The 22,529-nt window shown below is 38.5% G+C and overlaps 1 protein-coding gene and 1 non-coding gene across 2 annotated transcripts; one reads left to right on the top strand and one right to left on the bottom strand.

Annotated features, from left to right (window-relative positions):
• The first annotated feature begins 2,441 nt into the window (after positions 1–2,441).
• Positions 2,442–14,271, top strand: LOC136151346 (placental prolactin-related protein 4-like). The gene is given in 6 exon segments (XM_065912390.1): positions 2,442–2,540; positions 2,542–2,617; positions 9,191–9,372; positions 11,558–11,665; positions 13,277–13,456; positions 14,077–14,271. Coding segments are annotated over 6 exon segments (840 nt in total).
• LOC136151991 (U6 spliceosomal RNA) lies at positions 7,093–7,203 on the bottom strand. The gene has a single exon (XR_010660153.1). It is a non-coding gene; the product is annotated as a U6 spliceosomal RNA (small nuclear RNA).
• Positions 14,272–22,529: the final 8,258 nt, after the last annotated feature.

Below are 22,529 nucleotides of genomic sequence, written 5' to 3'. Positions count from 1 at the left end.
TAGGACTCATCTAGTCCAGCATTTCACATATGCTCTGCATATAAGCTAAATCAGCAGGGTGACAATATACCACGTTGACGGACTCCTTCACCAATTTAGAACCAGTTTATCATTCCTCGTCTGCTTCTAACTGTTGCTTTTTGAACTGCATACAGGTTTCTCAGAAGACGGGTAAGTTTGGTCTTGTATTCCCATCTCCTTAAGAGTTTTCCACTTTGTTATGATCCACACAGTTTGGTGAGGTCAATGAAGTAGATGTTTTCTGGAATTCCCTTGCTTTCTCTATGTTCCAGCAAATGTTGGCAATTTGATCTCTGGTTCCTCTGCCTTTGCTAAACTGAGCTTGAACATCTGGAATTTCTATGTTCACATAATGCTGAAGCCTAGCCTGGAGGATTTTGAGCATAAAGTTACTAGCATGGGAGATGAGTACAACTGTTCAGTGGCTAGAACATTCTTTAATACTGCCCTTCTTAGGAACTGGGGTGAGGACTGACCATTTCAAGTCCTCTGGTCACTGCTGGGTTTTCCAAATTTTCTGACATATTGAGTGAAGCACTTTAATACCATCATCTTTTAGAATTTTAAATAGCTTTGCTGGCATTCTATCACCTCCACTAGCTTTATGGGCAGCAGTGCTTTTTAAGACCCACTTGACTTCACATTCCTGAACATCTGGCTCTGAGTGAGAAAATACACCATTGTGATTATCAAGATCATTAAGATATTTTTTTGTATAGTTCTTCTGTATACTTTTTCAATCTCTTCATTTATTCAGCTGTATTAAATCACCAAACACCAAAGAGTCAGAGTGATCTTGAGAGATAAGAACAAAGTTCAAGACTAGGGTTGCTGATTTTAAATTGTATTAGAAAACTATAGTAATCAAAACAGAATGATTTGCTTCAGGCAGAAAAAGAAATACATAGCAACAAAGCAGAACAGTGAAGCCAGATAGAAAGGCACACCCATATATTGTCGGTTAGCTTATGAAAAAGGAGCCAAGACTATCCAGTGGGGAAAGGACAAGCTCTTCAAAAATGGTACTGAGAAAACTGGATAGTGCTATGAAAAAATGAAACTGTGCCCCTGTGTTTTACCATACACAAAAATCAATTAAAAAGGGATTAAAAAGTTGAACATAAGACTTTAAGCGATTAAACTCCTAGAAGAAGGCATTGAGATAATCTTCCTGCCATTGGTCTTTGCAATGAGTTTTTGGGTTTCACACCAAAAGCAAAGGCAAAAACTCCAAAAACAAACCAGTGGGACCACATCAAACTCCAAAGGAATATCAGCAAAATCAAATGACAACTTACAGATTGACAGAAAATATTTCCAACTCAAATATTTGATAAGGGCTTAATATCCAAAAATACATGAGACATACAACTCATGGACAAAAAACACCAAATAATCCAAAATTTTAATGGAGCCTAAGAAAAGTAAGAGTTTTAATAAATCTGATGATTAGACTGTAGATGAGAGACCCAGCAAGGTTTTCCTTCTAGAAAAACAAAAGCTTGTGCCTTCCTGGCATTAATTTCTTCATCTTCACTCACTTGCTTAACAATTACAGTTCATAGTGTACATTCTTCAGTCAATAGCAATACCCCACACTGAGCTATAATATGTATTAAGAACAGCCCCACTGGGAGAAAAAAACTAATATTTGCATACTTACTAATGAGCATAGCAAAAGGAAGGGAATTTCCAGAGTTTACCATCCATTGTTTTCTATATTTCATTTCAAAATTCAGCCATCTAGTAAGGAAAATGAGTTAAGAGACCTCAATAATATATAGATAGAAAATCAGTTTTAAATGGGAGCATTCATGGATTATAATTTTGAGGTAATTTATTATTGTTGTAACTGTATCCTTTTTGATTCTCTACTGCATCAGGTTAATAATTTATTATAAATATTAATACCAACATAGGGACATCTACTGATACATTTATAGTGAGTAGAGAAAGATAGAATATGTTGGGCAAGAAGTGAAAGTATGGGAAGTCAGCAATGATAGCAAAGTAAAGGGGAATATTGCCTTGAGAGGAAGGAAGGTTCTCAGAGTTTCTTGAAACACCAACAACAAACCAGATGTGAGAAATTAGTTTAATTTGTAAACCAGAAACTCTACCAGAAGACATTTATGTTCACCCATGGCGGATTCATGTCAATGTATGGCAAAACCACTACAATATTGCAAAGTTTAGCCTTCAATTAAAATAAATAAATCTATAAAAAAATCAAGATGCTAAAAACCAAAATTTAGACAGAGAAAAGGGTAGGGTATATAGACATTCAAAACTCTCCATTGCTTAGTGCATCAGGCACTCAAGGACCACCCTCACTGAAGTCTTTCTCTCTAGCTCAACCTGCAGGTACCAGCATGGAGAAAGAGATAGCTCTATCCCACAGGCAGTTGAACCCTACTTTTATGGCCTCATGATTTTCCTTAAGAAGCATTCGATGCAGCAGATTTCCTCCATCCCATCCCATCTGGCTGTTTCCCCACAGTCAACAGAAGTCTCCACCTCTGGGATCATTCCGCAATCCCCATGGCTCCAGCTCCCAGCTTCCATGGACACCAGTGGACTTACAACCCTGTCCGAGGTATGAAAGGCAGCAGCATGGCTTGTCTATGTGGTTCTCACTCCTTTCAGATGGTCACAGGTTATTTAGTTCACTCCCCAACAGCTTCAAATGACTCCCCCATTCCAGTGGACGGCCATGGACACGGGGATCTCTCCCCTGTACTTCAGTTCCCTCAGCCCCAGGTGCAGGCTGGCCCCACGTGCTCTCCTCCTTCTTTCCCTTTCCTCCTTGTCCCTTCTTTCCTTTGTCCTACTGAGTTCTGTGTGGATCCAGACATTCCTTCTCAGTAGTCAGGGAGTCCTGCCAGTATTCACCTGGTCTTCTGTGAGAACTGCTGTGTCTTTAGACCTTCTTGATGCATCGGTGAAGAGAGGTGTACCCCACTTCTACCTATCCCTCCATCATCTTGTTCATCCCCATTTGTGCATGTATTAGAAACAAGCTTCCCTTTCTATTAAGTAACATTGCCATCACCACACATGTTTAACTTTTGCTTTTTGAGGAGAACACAGGTAAGTTCCACTCTCTTCAGTTGAGTCAGTCATTCGGTCTTGTCCGACTCTTTGAGACCCCATGGACTGCGGCACGCCAGGCTTCCCTGTCCATCCCCGACTCCCAGAGCTTACCTAAGCTCTGTCCATCAAATCGGTGATGCCACTCGATGATGTCTAGTCCCTCAGACAATTTCAAAAATACAACACAATCTTATTAGTTACAGTAACCATGCTATAGATTAGATCCTCAGTTCAGTTCAGTTGCTCAGTCTTGTCCAACTCTTTGTGACCTCACGGACTGCAGCAACACAGGCTTCCTTATCCATAACCAACTCCCAGAGCTTGTTCAAACCCATGATTAGATCTCATGATTAGATCATGAAGTTCAAAGTTAGATCCTTGACCTTATTGATTTGTTACATATGAAAATGTGTAACCTTTAAAAATCTCTCCCTATTTCCCCTACCATCCAGTCTTTGGCAATCATTTTTCTACTCTGAGTTCCATCCTTTTTTTTTTTTTTTTTTTTCTGATTCCTTATAATTGAGTTCATATGGTATTTGTCTTCCTGACTTAGTTCACTTAGCGTAATGCCCTCCAGTTACATCCATGTTGCCACAAATGGAAGGATTTCTTTCTTTTTCTAATGGCTAAATAATATTTACCTATATATGTCACATCACATTGTTTTAATCTATTCACCTGTTGGAAGATACTCAGGTTGTGTCTATACCAAGGCTACTGTGAAAAATGCTGCAATGACCATGGGAATACAGACCTCTCTTTGAGACAATGATTTCATTTCCTTTGACTATATATCCAGAAGTGGGATAATGGATCACATAACAGTTCTCCTTTAAATTTCTTGAGGAACCTCCACAGTATTTTTCCATGGACCAGTATACATCCTTACCAACAGTGCATAAGCACTCCTTTTTCTCCTCATCCTCAATAATATTTGTCATTTCTTACATTTTTGGTACTAGCCATTCAAACAGGTATGAGGTGATATCTCTTGTGCTTTTGATCTGCATTTCCTTTGATTATCAGTGATGCTGAGAATCTTGTCATGTACCTCTTGATCATCTATATGTCTTATTTGTGGGAAAATGTCTATTCTTTAAAGATGTAGCAAAGATTATGTTTACTATACTCCAACATATGAAACTCAGATGCCTACCTGTATATCAATAACTCTCAGAAAGTGGAATAAAGAAAACAATCCCATTTACTATTGCATCAGAAAAAGTTAAAAACTTAGAAATAAACTTAAGCAAGGTGTTGAAAGATGTTATACAAAACCTTTAAGACATTGATAAGAGAAATTTAAAAAGCATTAAAGATCTGTAAAGTTATGCTGTCTTTTTAATGTGATTCTTGAGGTAGGATTTGTATTGCTATAACCTTCCCTCTTAGAACTGCTTTTGTTGCATCCTATAGGTTTTAGATCATCATGTTCTCATTGTTCTTTGTTTCTAGGAATGTTTTGATTTCCCTTATTTCTTCAGTAACCTGCTTATTATTTAGAAATAGCTGAGTCTCCATGTATTTGTGTTTTTTAAAGTTTTGGTTTTTTTTCCCCATATAATTGATATCTAGTGTCATATTGTTGTGGTTAGAGAAAATGCTTGATATAATTTCAATTTCTTTAAATTTACTGAGGTTTGTTTTCTGACCCAAGATGAGGAAAATGTTCCATGTGCAATTGAGAAGAAAGTATATTCTTCTGCATTTGGATAGAATGTGCTGAGGATATCAATTAGGTCTGTTTGCTCTAATAGTTCTTTTTAGGCTTATGTTTCCTTATTATTATTCTGTTTTGATGATCTGTCCTTTGGTAGAGGTGGAGTGTTAACATGCCCTACTATTATTGTGTTACTGTCAATTTCCCATTTATGTCAGTTAGTGTTTACCTTATGTATTGAGGAGCTCCTATGTTGGGTACATAAATATTTAAAATTGTCATGCCTTTTTCTTGGGCTGATCCCTTAATCATTTGGTAGTGTCCTTCTTTATCTCTTATAATAGCTTTTATTTCAAGGTCTATTTTTTCTGATATGAGAATTGCCAATCCAGCTTTCTTTTAAATTCCATTTGCATGGAATATCTTTATCCATCTTCTCACTTTCAGTCTGTATGTGTCTCTAGGACTAAAGTGGGTCTCTTGTAGACAGCATATATATGGGTCTTGTTTTTGTATCCATTCATCCAGTCTGTGTCTTTCTGTAATAATGGGAGAAGATAATAGCAAATAAAACAACTGATAAAGGATTGCTTTACAAAATACAAGCAGCTCAAATAAATCAGTCAACAAAAGCAAAGGGAAGAGCTGAAAAAATAAACTAGTGGGACCACATCAAACTCAATACCTTGTGCATAGTAAAAGAAGCCACCAATAAAGTGAAATGACAACCTATGGAATGAAAAGAAAGAAATTTCAAATCACATATTTGGTAAGGGCTTCATATCCAAGTATATATAAGAGACTCATGCAATTCAGTAGGAAAGAAAATCAAATAACCCAAATTATTAAAGTAGCAAAGGAAGAGTAAGTGCTTTGAAAAATCTGAAGATTAGACCGATGACAGACTCTGTAAGTTTTTCTTTCCAAAACAGAAGCCCATGTCTTCCTGACATTCCTTTCTTTGTCTCCAATCACCTGTTTGGTGACTGCAGTTCACAGTATGTATCCTTCACTCAATAGTAATCACCCTACACTGAGCTGTGTGTGCTAAGAATAGCCCTACTAACTATAAAAACTAAAGATTACATACTTGATCTTGAGGCACCTAAAATCCAAGGTTTAAAGTTTTCAGAATTTTCTACTCCATTGTTTTCTGCAATCTATTTCAAAATTTAAATACCTAGTAAGGAAAAATGAGTAGAGGACCTCAATAATACATAAATACATTTAAAACTGGGAGCATTACTGTAATATAATTTGGGGGAATGCATTATTACTAATAGTATTAATTTTATTCCCTTTTTATTCTCTGTTATACTAGGTTGATATTTATTTCAAATAGTAATACCAATGTAGAAACACTTAGTACTCAAGTGACAGTAGATTGAGAAAGACAAATCTTATGAGGCAAGAACTAAAATCACAGAAAATTAGCAATGGTATCAAAAGAAGGGGCAGTATTGCCTAGAAAGAAAGCAGAGTTCTCTAATTTTTGTAGACAACATGAACAAGTCAGATGGGAGCCAACCAGCTTAAGCTGTATACCAGAAACTGCACCAGAAGGAAAGTGAAGTCCATGAAAATATGCTGATGCTAAAAGCCAAAATCCAGGGGTAGGGTATATGTAGATACTGAAAACTACTCAGAGATGTAGACAAGGAAGCAAATACACTAATGAGCATCAGAAAAATCAACGCACAAAAGGGTCTGAAAAGTAAATCATAAAGATACTTGGTAGTCTGATCAAAAGAATAAGAGGATCAAATTAGACACCAAAATAGAAAGACTTGTGCACATGATAGAACCAGAGAAAGCTCAGGAAAGAAAGTTTCAGACTTAGTGGACCACGAATAGAAACCTCCAGCATCAGGAACAAAAACCCTGGGCAGGACTCATGACTGTGCGCTTCTGGGAACAGCCTCAGTTTCAAAGTTTGGGCACTATACCACCTAAAAGCGAATGCAGACAAGGATTATAGCTTGCTGTGACACTGAGTCACAGAAGATAGTGTTTGTTAGTTGACTTTTCTCATTCACCTATTAAGTTAATGAATCACTAACCAATGATAATTGACACCATCAGTTTCCAGTCAGATCCTCTTTAGTCATACAATGGATATCTGAATCTGTTATATGATCCCCAATAACAGTTTTAATAGTTAAATTTATTGATCTTTAATTGAAGGGTAATTGCTTTACAATACTGGACTGCTTTCCGCCAAACAGCATGAATCAGCCACAGGTTTACTTATGTCCCTTGCTCTTGAACCTCCTTCCCACCTTCCTTCACATTCTGCCCCTCAAAGCTGTTATAGAAAAAATATGCAATGCTTTACAAATTAGTATGTCATCCTTGGTCAGGGGCCATTCTAATCTTCTCAGTATCATTCCAATTTTTTAATATATATGCTACCAAAGTAAACACACAAATCACATTTTAACACAGAAAGAAATCATATAGCTAGTCATTGACCAATAAATGATCAATTACATTAGGAATTAGGGTATTCAGATATGTTTACTGCCCTTAACAGAATTGAATTTCATAAGGTCCAAAGTTCCATGTAGGAATTAAGCATATATTTATGCATAACACATGTAAACATGCACAGAAATATATGCTCACAAATACGTCTATGTTATGCAAGCTATTATTCTCCCTGCCTATTACAATAAGCTCTTTAGTTGATGAGAGAGATGGGTCCCAAATCTCTCCAACTTATATGTCTTCTTTTTGAGAACCAGTTCTTTGATTTTCATCACCTAATTTTAAATAACCATTTTGTTCTTAGGTACCATGCCCCGTCAAACTAAGAGCAGAGAAAATCTCGTAAATGCTGATATCTTATCCTTAATTAAATTACCACTCTTCTGGTAAATGGGAAAAAGAATCATGTTCAGATCTCATTCAGGAGGATAAAATTCCTGTTTTATCAGTTCTCTTGTCCAAACTCAATTTTCCTCACTTCAGTCTTAAATTCTGCTTACTTATAAAGGACGGACAGGAAAAGTAATATTAAAATCACGCTTGCAAGAGTCTATGATTTTATGCTTCTGTTGGTCAAAGGTAGGGCCCGGAATAATTTCTGAAATATTACAATACATCATGGAAGCCTGAAGGTCTAGTTCTACTATCAAAGAGGGGATTCTGGGAGATGGTTCAAAACCTAAGCCCTATGGGTAGTCAGGATGTGCTCCCGACCAGACAGATGGATTTTCTCCCTAAAACGTCACAGTCAGGAAAGGCCAGGCCATGTCCGCAGAGCCAGTGACGGGGTCCTGGATGCAGAAAGGTAAGATTCTTGGATGACCATCTGGAGATTTACCTGCCATTTTCTTGAAGAAACAAATGTAATGAGAAGATTAAAGATGCATAAAAGTAGAAGAGTTGTAATGTTGCCTAAAAGCAAGGCTAGTCAGGAGAACCAGGCCCCCACACTGATAATTGTCAAAGACTTTAAGAGTGAGTGTTTTATAGACAGAGCTGAACAAGTGGATAAAACCAATGTTCTAGGGTCATTGTTGTTTTGCAGTCAAAGACAAAATATTTTTCACGTTAAGCAGAGTCATCACAGCTCCTGATGTGGTCCTGGTTACACACATGCAGACCGAGAGCCCACAGGCATGTGTGATGTGACATCAGGAAGTGAACAGATGACTGCACTGGTGCCCAGTCACCTCCATGTGCTAATAATGGGACCAGGGAAAATTATATGCCCTCTCCAAGTCATTGCATCTTCATTAACATAACTTGATGATCATAGTGAAGATGAAGGCTATCTCCCAGGGTTACTGTGAAACACAACTTTTAAGATGTTTTAAAGCTTCTGGGAAAGTATCAAAGACATGCATGGGGTTATGAAGGTGAGTTAGCAGATTCAAGGTACAGTATCCTTTTTCTCTTAGCATTCTCTTTGTACTCAGTAGTAGCGATCAGTCAGTCATGTGTTTACTCTTATCTCAGCGCGATGGTAAACCACACAGATCAACTGTACACTTCTTCTCATTTCTGTGTCTAAAATTCAAGCACTAGTCAGTGTAGAGTGAAAAAATTACAAACTCCTAGAGGGCCTCTCTGCTGAGAGTCTGCAGAGTCCCCACATTAAACTGTCTTAAAGAAGGGCCTAAATACTCTGGCTCAGAATTAAGTTCCAAATGTTTGCAGAGCACAGAAGTACTTCTGGGACAATACAAAAATGCAGGGAGTAACCTACTTCTCCAACTATCTATCTGTGCAAATGTCATCATCCATCTAAATTCACACAGAAGGCACTCTTTCTTCTCTACCCCAGCTACTACAGCACCAGCTCCTGCTCAGAGCAACAGCGAAAGAGAAGGCTTCCCTCCACAGGATGGATTTGATAACCTCGGGTGACTAGATCATCTCAGAATGGCTCATGTTTTATTTTAGCAGGGTCCCACCTGCTCCTGCTGCTGGTCGTGCCAAATCTGCTCCTGTGGCAAAGCAGCGCATGCCCGAACCTCTGTCCTGACGGGGATGAACTCTGCCGGACTGCCCTTAGGGAACTGTTTACCCGTGCCACCATCCTGTCCAACGACATGTATAACCATTCCGCGAAAATGTTCGATGACTTTGTAAGTACTGTGGTGGTGGTGGTTTAGTTGCTAAGTCGTGTCTGACTCTTGCAACCCCATGGATTTTAGGTTGACAAGCCCCCAGAAGGAACCCTGGTGTAAGTGACTGGGCTATCTGTCTTTAAACAAGAGGGCTGCATCAGCCAAACTTCAAATAACTCTCTACGTCAAAGAAGCCATCAGCTGAGAAGATGTGGAATACAAAGAAAACCAGTTTTGTGAAATCTCAAAGATTCCTAAGAAGTGCAATAAGTTTTTCAATTTCCTTCATTCATTTTCTTTTTTTAATTTCCAAGATAAATGATTTTGTATTTGTCAGCTAGGAATGCCATCAAAGAATACAATAGACTCAGTGGAATAAACACCAGAAATTTATTTCCTCACAGCTCTGGGGGCTAGAAGTCCCAGATCAGGGCAGCAACAAGGTGAGGTTCTGGTAAGAACTCTTTCTTCCCAGGATGGCTTCTCCGTGCGTCCTCACAGAGGGTGGGTGGGAAAGACGGACAGAGGAAAGGACGCACAGACACAGAGACAGAAGAGAAAGTTCTCTGGTGTTTCGTTTCATGGAGACACTAAACCTATAGGATGAGTGTTCCACCCTAAGAGCTCATTTAACCTTAATGGGCTTTGCTGGTGGCTCAGATGGTAAAGAATCTGCCTGCAGTGGGAGACCTGGGTTCTACCCCTGGGTCTGGAAGTTTCCCTCGAGAAGGGAAAAGGAAGCCCCTCCAGTATTCTTGCCTGAGAAATCTCATGGACAGAGGAGTCTGGTGGGCTACAGTCCATGGGGTCCCAAAAAGTTGGAACCCTTTTAAAAACACAGTACTTTGGCAGTTCGGGCTCTAACACATGAATTTGAAGAACACACATTCAGTCCATAATACTACCTGACATAACGCACTTTTAGGTGGGACTAGTGAAAAGGAAGCATGTTGAATTTCTGGCCCTTCAGTGTCTCTTTGGGCTTTCTTCTCCAGGCTCAGAGTTAATTGCCAATAAATGAGAACTGCTCTGCAGTGAACTGGGTGGATGGAACATGTTAAACAAAGCTGAATCCCGGCCACAAAAATGAATGCTGGTAGTTTTTTTTAATGCTACAAGTTATTGTTTTAAGATTTGCAGTGAATAGGTTCAAGCTACAATAGAAGCAGAGTTTACAATTGGAAACAACTATTCTCTTTCTGATGAAGGTATTTGAAAGTTGTATGTTAATTCTTTTAGGTCAATAAAGGAACAGCCAGTAGAGCAGGCAGCTAATAGAAGTCACTGCTAAAGGTTTCTATTAAATTCACGCAGTTCTCTTTACTCATTAGTTTTTGTTTCATCCTTCATTTTTGACCGTCTATTTTTCTCCCCCAACTCTTCCAAGTAATCTCTTTAAATGTTCATAACTTTTGCTAAAGATTATTTTTTCTCTATCAATCAATGTGTTAGCTAGATTTTTCTACTCTTATTATTCTCAGTTCATTGCTTGGTATTTCCTATAACTTTATGCCATGTTTTTCTGTTGTACCATTTTGTCACCATAAACAGCATTGTATTCTGCACCTGGGATGAACACTAAGTTAATTGTTGTGCAGATTCAGAGATAAGTCAAAGTCATTATCATATAACTCTTTATAAGGGAATATTTTGGCTCTAACCCACAGTAAACAAGAGGTTAAATGGTTAAATATAGGTGCATGCATGCATTCTAAGTCACTTCAATTGTGTCCACCTCCTCGCAACTCTACTGACTGTAGCCCAATAGGCTCCTCTGTCCATAGGATTCACCAGGCAAGAATACTGGAGTGTGTTGCTGTACCCTCTTCCTAGGGATGCTCCTCACCTAGAGATCAAACCTGAGTCTTCTTATATCTCCTGCATTGGCAGGAATGGTCTTTACCACTACCATCACCTGGGAAGCACCAAATATTGATACATATGTAGTATATTTGGTCCAAATACTAAAAAATTTTAAAAAAAAGATACTATAACAGAGAAGGGAAAGGGTAGAACTTACAAAAGTTAGATGTAAAATCATTTTTATAGAGAAAATGTATAGAAAAAGTAGGAAAACAATGACTTTCAAATTTTGTGATGCCCCCTCAAAAAAATTATATATCTATCAACATGTTAATGTTCTGGTAATGGGTTCATCTAGTGAATGCTCAACAACCCTAAGTAATTGTTTGGTCAATTTCAGGATTTAAGGTATGCCCAGGGCAAACCGTATCACATCAATGCCTCCAACAAGTGCCACACCAATACCCTCCAACTTCCTGAAACTAGAGAACGTGCCCAACTCATGAACGTGAGTCTTTTACTGGGGTTTTTCACTGGATCAAATGAGACAGAATGTAGGTACCAGGCTTCAGATTATTAGAGGTAATCGTAACTGTACATGAAGAAAAAGTGAAGCCTGTAAGCAATTAAAGAGAAATTATATCATGCAGTTGATGAAGCATGAGCAAAATCAAGGGATGACTAAAGATCTGTAGTAGCAAAATGAACAGATCTATAAATTGTCCATGCAGACAAGTTTAGTTCAACCAGTTCATTAGACATAGGATTGCAGCTATGATTCTGTACAAAAACAGGAAATGAATGGGAACTTCCATGCATAAAATAAAAGATTGCAAAATTCATGAATATGTAAGAAATGCACCCCAGTCTTGAGTACTCCCTGTTACTAGTGACTCCTACACAGAGTCCTATTCTGCACCACTCAAGCCAGCGCGTCTGCCTTTCTAGGTTCTCCTGATTCTGCTTCTACTTCTCTGACAACTCCTTCATTCATCATTCTCAATCACTCCTCTGTCACCTTTTATTCTTAATTTGTAAGTCTCCCCCAGAATGGCCTATATAGCATTGGCTTGCTTCTCATGGTCGCAACGATTGCCTCTGTTCTGAGGACAACACAGTTTACATATCAAGCCTCAGTCATTTATGGCAGCTCCTAATTTTCACCATTATAATCTCTCCTTTCTGATTTCCTGCAGTATCTTTGTCCTAACATTATTTAAAATATTTTCACATGCATTCCCCCTTAAAATGCTATCTTCTCTCTCTACAACTTTCTTAATGATACCAGCATTCTTTTCCTCTGTTAAGGTCATTAATAACGAGGATAATCGAGTAAAGTAAACAGGTCAAAGAGGAAGAAGAGGAGGGATTTTTTTTTGGGGGGGGGGATTTTTCAAAAAGCTTAAATTTAAAGTTTATTGAGAGTTACTACATGGACATACATTTTGCTAAGCACGTTATGTGTATTACTATATTTACTCCTATTCAGTTCTCTGTTCTTTACCACTAAAACAGTTCATGGATGTAAAGAAATCAGGCATATTAACTAGAGATCTTCAGCCCCCAGGATTTTCATGCTCAATTCTGCTAGTAGTAGTGAACTAGGTGGGAAAACCGTCCATTGTGAATCCCACTGATGCCGTTACTAAAGACAACGCTGTGCCATTTTCTGCCCAGACACATGTCAACAAGACAGACTCTTCTGATACCAGCATGGGGGCTGGGGTTGGGATCAACTGATGAAAGAAAGCCTGTTTAGGAATGTCATGTCTTCTTCATTGTCTCTTTGTTGTAACATCATAAAACAAATTACCAATCGAAAATCAATATGAATGACTCATCTGATTCTTTAATATGAAAGAATCACTGGGTGACAATGATGTGGACACAGGTAGAATGCCTCCTTCCTGGGTCAGGTGTTACAGGCACATATTGACTTGCCATAACTACTTAGCTTTCTCTCACGCAAATATACAAACATAAAAGAAATCACTGAGTGCGTGGTACAAATTCATAGGAAAAAAGATAATTCTTCATGTTATAAATTAGAACTTATCAGAAGTATTAGTTCCACTGAATTATGATTATTTTAATGAGACTGTTTCTTATGATTGCTTAGAGTAAAGGCCTTATTACGTGGATACTCATGTTACTGTACTCCTGGGGTAGACCTCTGTATGAGCTAGTCACGGAGCTGCGGAGTATGAAAGAAGTCTCACATGCTATCCTATCAAGTGCCAGAGAAAATGTGAGAAAAGTAAAAGAACTTCAAGCACTCATAGAGAGGCCATTCAGCCAGGTGAGCATCCTACAGAGGGCTTTCTTGCTTTGCTCATGAATGAAAGAGGTAACCTCTGTAATACATAAGGAGTTTTGAAATATCTCATTTGTTAGAAGATTCATGTCTTCTATATGCTAGACTGCTACTACATAAAGCAGGAGCCCAGTCATCCATGGTGATGGAGTCTACTGTAAAGGAATCAGATTTCACTGCAATTTTTGACATGTACAGCCTTCACTGCATTGCACACGATTCCACCAAAAGCTTGCTCTTCCTGGGCACAGGTGGTTGAAATATTTTCAAGAGTAAGAGAACTAGAGAACAGAATTTCCAATATCAGCATTTTCCTCAATGTATCCCAGGACATCTGCTCTTGAAGTTCCACGTGTCTTTCTCTGTTCTCCTGAAATCAAAGGATGAGAGAGGGAAGGAAGAAAAGAGAAAGTTAAAACTAAACTTGAGTTATGTTTCTACATTTTATATTCCTAATCGTTTTCTTGTAGACTAGGTCCAAATCCATATCTAGAGACTTTTAGCTTCGTATATCTTCCCCAAATCTTAATTTGATTATTAGAAGGAACAAAGATAAGCAAATACTAATAAAATGCATAAGAACTCATTATTTTTTGGGTTTTCAGGTTATTTCTGCAGCCAGGAGGAAGATGTTCTACGCCCGCATTTACTGGTTTGGACTCCGATCCCTGAAGTCGAGCAATGAAGAAAGGCGTCATTATGCATTTTTTAACCTGTTTCACTGCCTGCGCAGGGATTCACGTACACTTGACATTTACACCAAGCTACTGGCATGCCGACACATCTACAACAAGTGTTAAATCCACACCCATGCCATCCAGCTCTGAGATGGTCATAATGATCTATCCCATAGCAACCTTCTTTGAAATTTACAGCTTTTTAATGCATGCTCTGTGAAATGGGTCTCCTCTTAAAAATATAAACACAGACTCTGTAGAGATGTCAAAATCTAAGGGGGCAATTTGGCAACATTTCATATTTTCATTTAATAGAAAATCAAAAGAAAATCCACCCTTAGAATTGAGAGAATGAAATTCCTATTAAAATTAGTCACAAATAACAGAAGCTGGCATTACAAATAAGACCATTAAGAGATTACTTAAGAATCACAGCCAATTATTCTGGGTCAAGTTATGAAAATCAAAGTATTAGACAATTGTTCATGATTCTGGTCTTGCTACCAAGAAGACTGAATCCTCAAGATTCTTTATGAAAGCCAGCCGTGAACTGTCAGCCCACTGTCACAGTGTTACACCAAACAGGATCAGTGCTTTGCACCTTTGTACAAATAGCATGAGGTTACTGAACTGTCTGAAGATTGTTAGGATGCTGTCTAAGGTCTTCTGCATTGCTATAACAAAATATCACAGACTTATAAACAATGGAAATGGATTTCCACAGCGTGGTCATGCAGGGTCCTTTCTGGTCACACACTGCTTATTGTATCCTCAAACGGGGGGAAGGGCTCGGGAGCTCTGTGTGTCTCTTATACATAAAAGAACTCATCTCATTTAAGTGGCTCCATCCTTATAACTCCATCACCTCACAAAGGCTCCTCAGATGGATGCTATAACCATGGGAATCAGGATTTCATCATATGAAATTTCTGGGGGACACAGAGGTTGAGACCATAGCAGATACAAGCATGAACTGGCTCCATCCTCCTCCAGTGGCTGTCTTCACCCACATTCCACTGCATCCTCATTTTTCTGCATCACCTTGCAACCATTCCATACATTCTGTCACTCTGGGTTTCACAAGGCCAGGTCAGTCAAGTGTCGACTCCATCTCACAATCAGCCTATTCAGTGTTTCCCTCTCCCCTGCTGAGGCGCAGGGAACGTACCAGGAAGCATTGATGTGTCCATTTCTGCAAGGTTTCTTCTCTCTCGCTCTTTGGATCTTCATTCCTTGGGCCATGGTGGAACAGGGTAGATGGTAACGAGATGGGAAAGTTCTGACATCACTGACTTACATGGTGCTCTTGTAGCCTTCTCTTGGTCCAGACGGACTGATCTGAAGTTACCTCTGACTGACAAGTGTTTCTCTTGTGGGGTGTCCTTGTGATTTTCCAGGACATTCACAAGTTGGGGATCCCCAACGCCATAGTTTCCTTTTTAATCAGGGGAAATGTTCTGGTACCCACAGCTCACCACCTGCAGTCATCACCACAGCCTCTCTGTTTCCCTCACTCTGCAAGCACCATCTGGAGAAAATTAAGTAGCCCACAGTCAGCTGCCTACTAGCTGACCCACAGGAAACCCATGTATCATAAACACTCTGAACCATTGAATGGCAGAAATACTGGTGTGCATCTGTCCCCTGCCTGGGGCTTCTGGACAATTGTCCAACTGGTCACATAGACACTGAGCAGATCAGAATGCTGGATTCAAAAACACATTTATCTGAGAAGTGAGATACCATTCTCTCTTCCTTTTAGAGTAACTATCCTTGTCATTAATTATTTGGCCTTACAAACATGCCCTAGTAGGTCCCCGAATTATAACATCCTCTAAATAGACTGAGTCTCTACTGAGACTGGAGCAGTGTGACTGAATTATGGTTGCTCAGCTTGTTCAACAGCCTCCAAACCACCTGGGATAAGGGCCAATCTCTTGACTGGCTCTCCTAAGAAGTCAGTGATGTTGCTGGTCTGGTTTTTCAGCATCTTTAGGACTTTGGCAGTAATTCCTAGTAAACAGAAATTGGGAAATCAAAAGGTAGAAGGGAAAGGTTGATAAATAGGAGAGAAGGAAGAGAAAGACGGAAGGAAAAGCAGCAAAGGGAAAGTGAGTCAAGGCTTTGGGTGGTGAAGGATGAAATACTGTTAGAACACTTTATTTTTAAGGACCCAACCACATGTGCTTTTTTTAATATCCGAAGAGCAAATATCTCACATTCACTTTTATTTCCATTTTCTCTTTTCTCCTCTTTTATCTGACATTGTCCTTTATATTAGGAGTATCCTTTTGTTGTTACTAAAGGTCATAGTTCTAGAGATGAACAAAGTTTGGTAACTCTTCAGGGCAGTATGCAGCCAAATTATCTTATTTTAGGCAAAGACACCTTTCACCCACCTACAGGAACACTGTCCATTAAAACCAACCTCTTCCCTCATAGCCAGGGTTGTTCTTGCCCGAGTCCTGTTCCTTCCTCTACCTGGGACAACCCAAACATTTCAGAACATGACAGAATACTCTGCCACAAAGCAATCTATCAAACCCTCCTTTGGCACACTCATGCATGTAAAGTGTCTGCTTACTTGTATTTTCACTTGTTCTTTCAAAACGCAAAAGACCATGAAAAAATCCTATAAGCAGTTTCTAAGTCATTTATTGACAAAAACATCTAATTCTATTGTGTTACTTGCTGAAGTATCTTTCCTTCAATGTCTACATATTTCCAGCAGAGAGGATCATATATATTAGAGGGGAAATTTGGCAATAAGGGGGACAATGCAATTGGAGGAAACATACACTCACCAATAGTCCACATCTTCATGTATTTGTCTCTTATAAAATTTATTTCAAGCATAAATTTATAACTTTACATCAAGAACAGAGGTGGTGACACTGAGAGTGCTGTCCTTGCTTGACAGTGACATATAACATGAATACTGTAGATTTCAGACAATATTGAACAGAGCCGTAGATATTATATAGAGTCAGTCAGGAATAGCCAAGGAGGGATATTTGGACAGGATTTAACAATCATGCCCTTGCCATCTAGAAAGTGTTGATTTTTCCCTCTTTTACAGATTTCCATGTAAAATTACATGTGAAGAAATGGCTCTGCTGTATCAGGAATAGTAGCCGTGGTTACCGAAGGGAAACAAACAAATGAAGAACCTTTGAATTTCAGTGACCTTATAGATTAGTAAATCACATGTCATGAATACAATGAGGACTTAAACTGAGGTTTAAAAATACGTCTATTTTCCCAAAGTAGGCCCTCAAGTTGTGGAGAAGGAGAGGGTGATATAAACACACAGATTACTCTATTACATGGTGGAATGATGAAGGATAAAATGTGATGCCAACACGGTGCTACAGTGGATTGAAGTAAAGCTAGGAGCCATCTGAGTGGTTCATAGGAGTGATACAAATGGGAAGGCTTTATGATTGAGTTTTGAAAGGTTGATGGGATATTGATGTGCAAAAACAGGAAAACAGTATATCTGTCAATACATTTAGGATCATCTTTTGAAGTAAGTATCTCTGACATCCTAGATCAAGGCAACTGAGTTATTAATATGTATAGCATTATAAGGTATCAGTGAATAATTTAGTCTTACAGAAACACAAGAAATGCTCATTTTGTACCATACATGTTGTATCTCTCATGATTATGCTCCCATGATACGCTGTATATATTATTGTAGGGTTAGAATGGAGAAATACTTGTATGGATTTTTATGCATTAGGGAGAACATATATGCCAATTTGGAGAGTTTGTCTTTATTCTGCAAAGCAACAGGAAACCAAGAACATTTAGTCAAAGAAATCAGTATGTCTAGAATTAGAAAAGAGAAACTTTAATGTGGATTGAGGAGTAGTGGCTGTTGGGGCTGGTAGAGAAAAAGAAAGACCTGAAAGAGCTGGGAATATTATGACACTAAAAATCAAAGAGGGCTCTGCCAAGTGATAAGATGCAAAGGATGTGAGAAATACAGGAAATGAATAAACCTTGACTACATGCAAGGAATGAGGCAAACATAACAGTCAAAAAAGGCATCCAACAATATGGGACTAGTTGAGTCAATCAATGAAACATCAGAGAGAAGGGAGGAGATAAATTAAGGTTTTATCCAAAAGCTTCTGAGCTCTATTTTCCTGTATTTCATCAACTTAATACTAGAAATCACCAAAAACTGTCAAGGTTCTGCAGCAAAATGATAGAAATAAGTACCCTACAGAACCTCTGCTAGACCCTGTGGAATACCAGAACCAAATCACGACTACCCAGTGATAACAAGCAGTAAGTCACTAGTCACTAGTCACTTTCAACACTTAAATAAGACATAGATTGTAAAGCATAGATGATGAATGGAAATAAATTGGAAACAACCCATTCCTTTACAGAACCAGCCTAAACAAAACCTAAAACTTAACCAAAATAGAAGTAATGGTCTCCTTAATCATGTGTCCACTTTCCCCAAGAGATCCTCATCCCTTTTGCCTGAATCCTCCCTTGTTTACTAACCCTTCATTGACTTACACTCAGCAGACAGTCAGCTAATCACTAATCAAATAAATAATTAAACAGTGTTCGCTCCTGAGATATATTTGTATTGATGGACTCTTCAAACTGAAAAGCTTTCTAAACCCCTGAGATTAAAACTCTAATACTGAAAGAACTCCTTCCCAACCTCTTTCCAAAATGCCCAGTGGGCAGCAACTGTGAGTCTAGCTACTTAGACGTCTTCTGCTGTAATTATAACCTGTTTGGATAGTGAATACAGGAGACTGATGAGGCACTGAAAGATGTCAAGAAAGAAATGCATGAACAAGTGGAAAAGAGAGCATAAACTTTAAACACCGATCTATGCCTGCACACCATAACATGTGTTGGGAGCCAGGTGGGCCTAATCAGGGATGGATTTTTCAAGAAAGCCCTGTATGAGTTGGCACTGAGAAGTTTGATTCAACTCAACTGTTTCAACATGATTCTTTGATTCTAAGACACAAAGCCACTTGTATCATTTAACTGCACTAAGTCAAAAAGGGAATATACTTACTGCCCATTTGAACACTGCCAAGAGATCATAAAATGTCTCACCACAAGTAGAAAATTGTAACTATTTCTAGTGATGGATGTTCACCAGACATATTGTGGTGATCATTTTGCAATATATATCAAATAATTATGTTGGACACCTGAAACCAAAATAACATTATATGTCAATATTATCTATGTATAATGATACCTGGAACTAAAATATCATATTTGTCAATGTGACCTATGTATAATGATCATATAATCATTATGTTATATACATAACACATATGCATACCTTCAGTTAAGTTCAGTCATTCAATCATATCCAACTCTTTGAGACCCCATGGACTACAGTACATCAGACTCCCCTGTCCTCCACCATCTTCTGGAGCTTGCTCAATCTCATGTCTGTCGAGTCAGTGATGTGATCCAAGCATCTCATCCTCTGCCATCTCCTTCTCCTCCTGCCTTCAATCTTTCCCAGCATCAGTGTCTTTTCCAGTGAGTCAGTTCTTTGCATCAGGTGGCCAACGTATTGGAGCTTCAGCTTCAGTATCAGTCCTTTCAATGAATATTCAGGGCTGATTTCCTTTAGCATTGACGGGTTTGATCCCCTTGCAGTCCAAGGGACTCTCAAGAGTCTTCTCCAACCCCGAATTTCAAAAACATCAGTTCCTCGGTGCTCACTTTCCTTATGATCCAGCTCTCGCATCCATACATGACTACTGGAAAAACAATAACTTTGACTAGATGGAATTTTATTTATGTATATAGACATATATGTATACACACCTATGTAAGGAAAAGTTTTGAAAAGGAATATAATTCTATTTTGGATAAAGAAAACAACTAGTATATTTTTTTTTCAAATGTGCATTTTGGCTATCATGTTGGGTCTAAAACCTTATCTTCAAGTGTAGTTTATGTTTATGCTGATAAAATAAACAGAAATGTGTCTTAACCTTCTAACATTAACTGTAGAACAGCTTATTTACAATAGCTAATCAAATCACAAAATTTTGAAACCTATAGGCCTGCCCAGTACTCTGCTATTGGTCTTTAACCAATTGACTTTACTTAATTTCTCCTTGACTCAGAAACTCTTACAGGTGCTTAGTTTACATCAGTAAACAAAGCAGGCAGACACTTATCTTAATGGAACTGACATTCTAGCTGGGGGAAGACAGATAATCTGCAATAAACATGAATCCAAGTACATTACATGGTATGTTACAGGTGATCTGTACTATGGGAAAAGAAATAGTAAAGCAGAAGATGGGGTTTAGGGAATAAAGGTAAAGAAAGGGAGGTGATTTAAAGCAAAGCACCTTAGAATAAACTGAGAGGAGCAAACATGCTTTCTCACATTCAGGATTCAAGTTTTCCCCTGTCCAGTCAGGTCTCTTGGTCTTCTACCCAACTTCAAAAATGTTTCCGTCACTGAGTCTCTATGCAAATTCATGCAAACATGGATGTTCTGAACATTCTGCCTCTTCACTTGAACTGGTTTCATAAAAAATTTTTGGTAAACTCCCCCAAATTAAATAACATTTTATGAAGCAAATTTTGATAATTTTCTGTTTCCTGAAGAACTAATCTCCAAATTGTTTTCCACTTTACAACACACTGTCAGTGACCTAATTATATTATGTAAAAATATTATATATGCATTGCTATTTCTGCTTTATTGACTACACCAAAGTCTTCGGCTATGTGGATCATAATAAACTGTGGAAAATTCTGAAAGAGATGGGAATATCAGACACCTGACCTGCCTCTTGAGAAACCTGTATGCAGGTCAGGAAGCAACAGTTAGAACTGGACATGGGCCAACAGACTGGTTCCAAATAGGAAAAGGAGTACATTAAGGCTGTATATTGTCACCCTGCGTATTTAACTTATATGCAGAGTACATCATGAGAAATGCTGGGCTGGACGAAGCACAAGCTGGAATCAAGATAGCCAGGAGAAATATCAATAACCTCAGATATGCAGATGACACCACCCTTATGGCAGAAAGTGAAGAGGAACTAAAAAGTCTCTTGATGAAAGTAAAAGAGGAGAGTGAAAAAGTTGGCTTAAAGCTTAACATTCAGAAAACTAAGATCATGGCATCTGGTCCCATCACTTCATGGGAAATAGATGGGGACACAGTGGAAACAGTGTCAGATTTTATTTTGGGGGGCTCCAAAATCACTGCAGATGGTGATTGCAGCCATGAAATTAAAAGACACTTACTCCTTGGAAGGAAAGTTATGACCAACTTAGATAGCATGTTAAAAAGCAGAAACATTACTTTGTCAACAAAGGTCTGTCTGGTCAAGGCTATGGTTTTTCCAGTGGTCATGTATGGATGTGAGAGTTGGACTGTGATGAAAGCTGAGCACCGAGAAATTGATACTTTTGAACTGTGGTGTTGGAGAAGACTCTTGAGAGTCCCTTGGACTGCAAGGAGATCCAACTGGTCCATCCTAAAGGATATCAGTCCTGGGTGTTCATTGGAAGGACTGATGTTGAAGCTGAAACTCCAATACTTTGGCCACCTCATGTGAAGAGCTGACTCATTGGAAAAGACCCTGATGCTGGGAGGGTTTGGGGGCAGAAGGGGAAGGGGACGACAGAGGATGAGATGACTGGATGGCATCACCGACTCGATGGGCATGAGTTTGGGGAAACTCTGGGAGTTGGTGATGGACAGGGAGACCTGGTGTGCTGCGATTCATAGGGTCACAAAGAGTCGGATACGACTGAGCGACTGAACTGAACTGAACTGACTCTTATATATTATGACATTTTAAAATATACAGAAAATATAAATTAAGAGACAGTGAGATAAAAATAAATAGAAATGGAAATGCTAACCTTTTCTTCCCCAGGGGATGAGGACACTCATTTTTATGGCCACTGGACTAATGGATTCTGAATTACACACATAATTTTACCAGTTATCTAACTATCACAATAAAGTAATTTCTTTTACATATAGCTTCAATCAAAGTTCTCAGAATACCACAAGGGGCCAAGAATACAATTTAATGTGAATAACTCTCTTCATGTGCATATGTAAAATTTTATGAGCTCATTTAAAAAATCTTTAATTCCTTTGTTATTCCATCAATTCATCTACTGTTACATAATACAAACTCTACAATAGATTTCTTTTTTTTTTCAAGTGTTTAAATCACAAGTCATAATAAAAGCAGATCAAAGGCCTAGAAGAATAAATAAAATATCATATGAAAATCATTATACCTATGCATTTGTAAAGAAAATTCACGAAAAAATGCAGAAGACTTACAGTTTGCTGAAACAGAAAGTTTACTTACTCAGAGCGGAATATA

The sequence above is a fragment of the Muntiacus reevesi genome, chromosome 20 (assembly GCF_963930625.1).
Source record: "Muntiacus reevesi chromosome 20, mMunRee1.1, whole genome shotgun sequence".
Classification (NCBI taxonomy): domain Eukaryota; kingdom Metazoa; phylum Chordata; class Mammalia; order Artiodactyla; family Cervidae; genus Muntiacus; species Muntiacus reevesi.
Note: the sequence above shows the minus strand (reverse complement) of the source record. Positions and strands in the feature narration are given on the sequence as shown.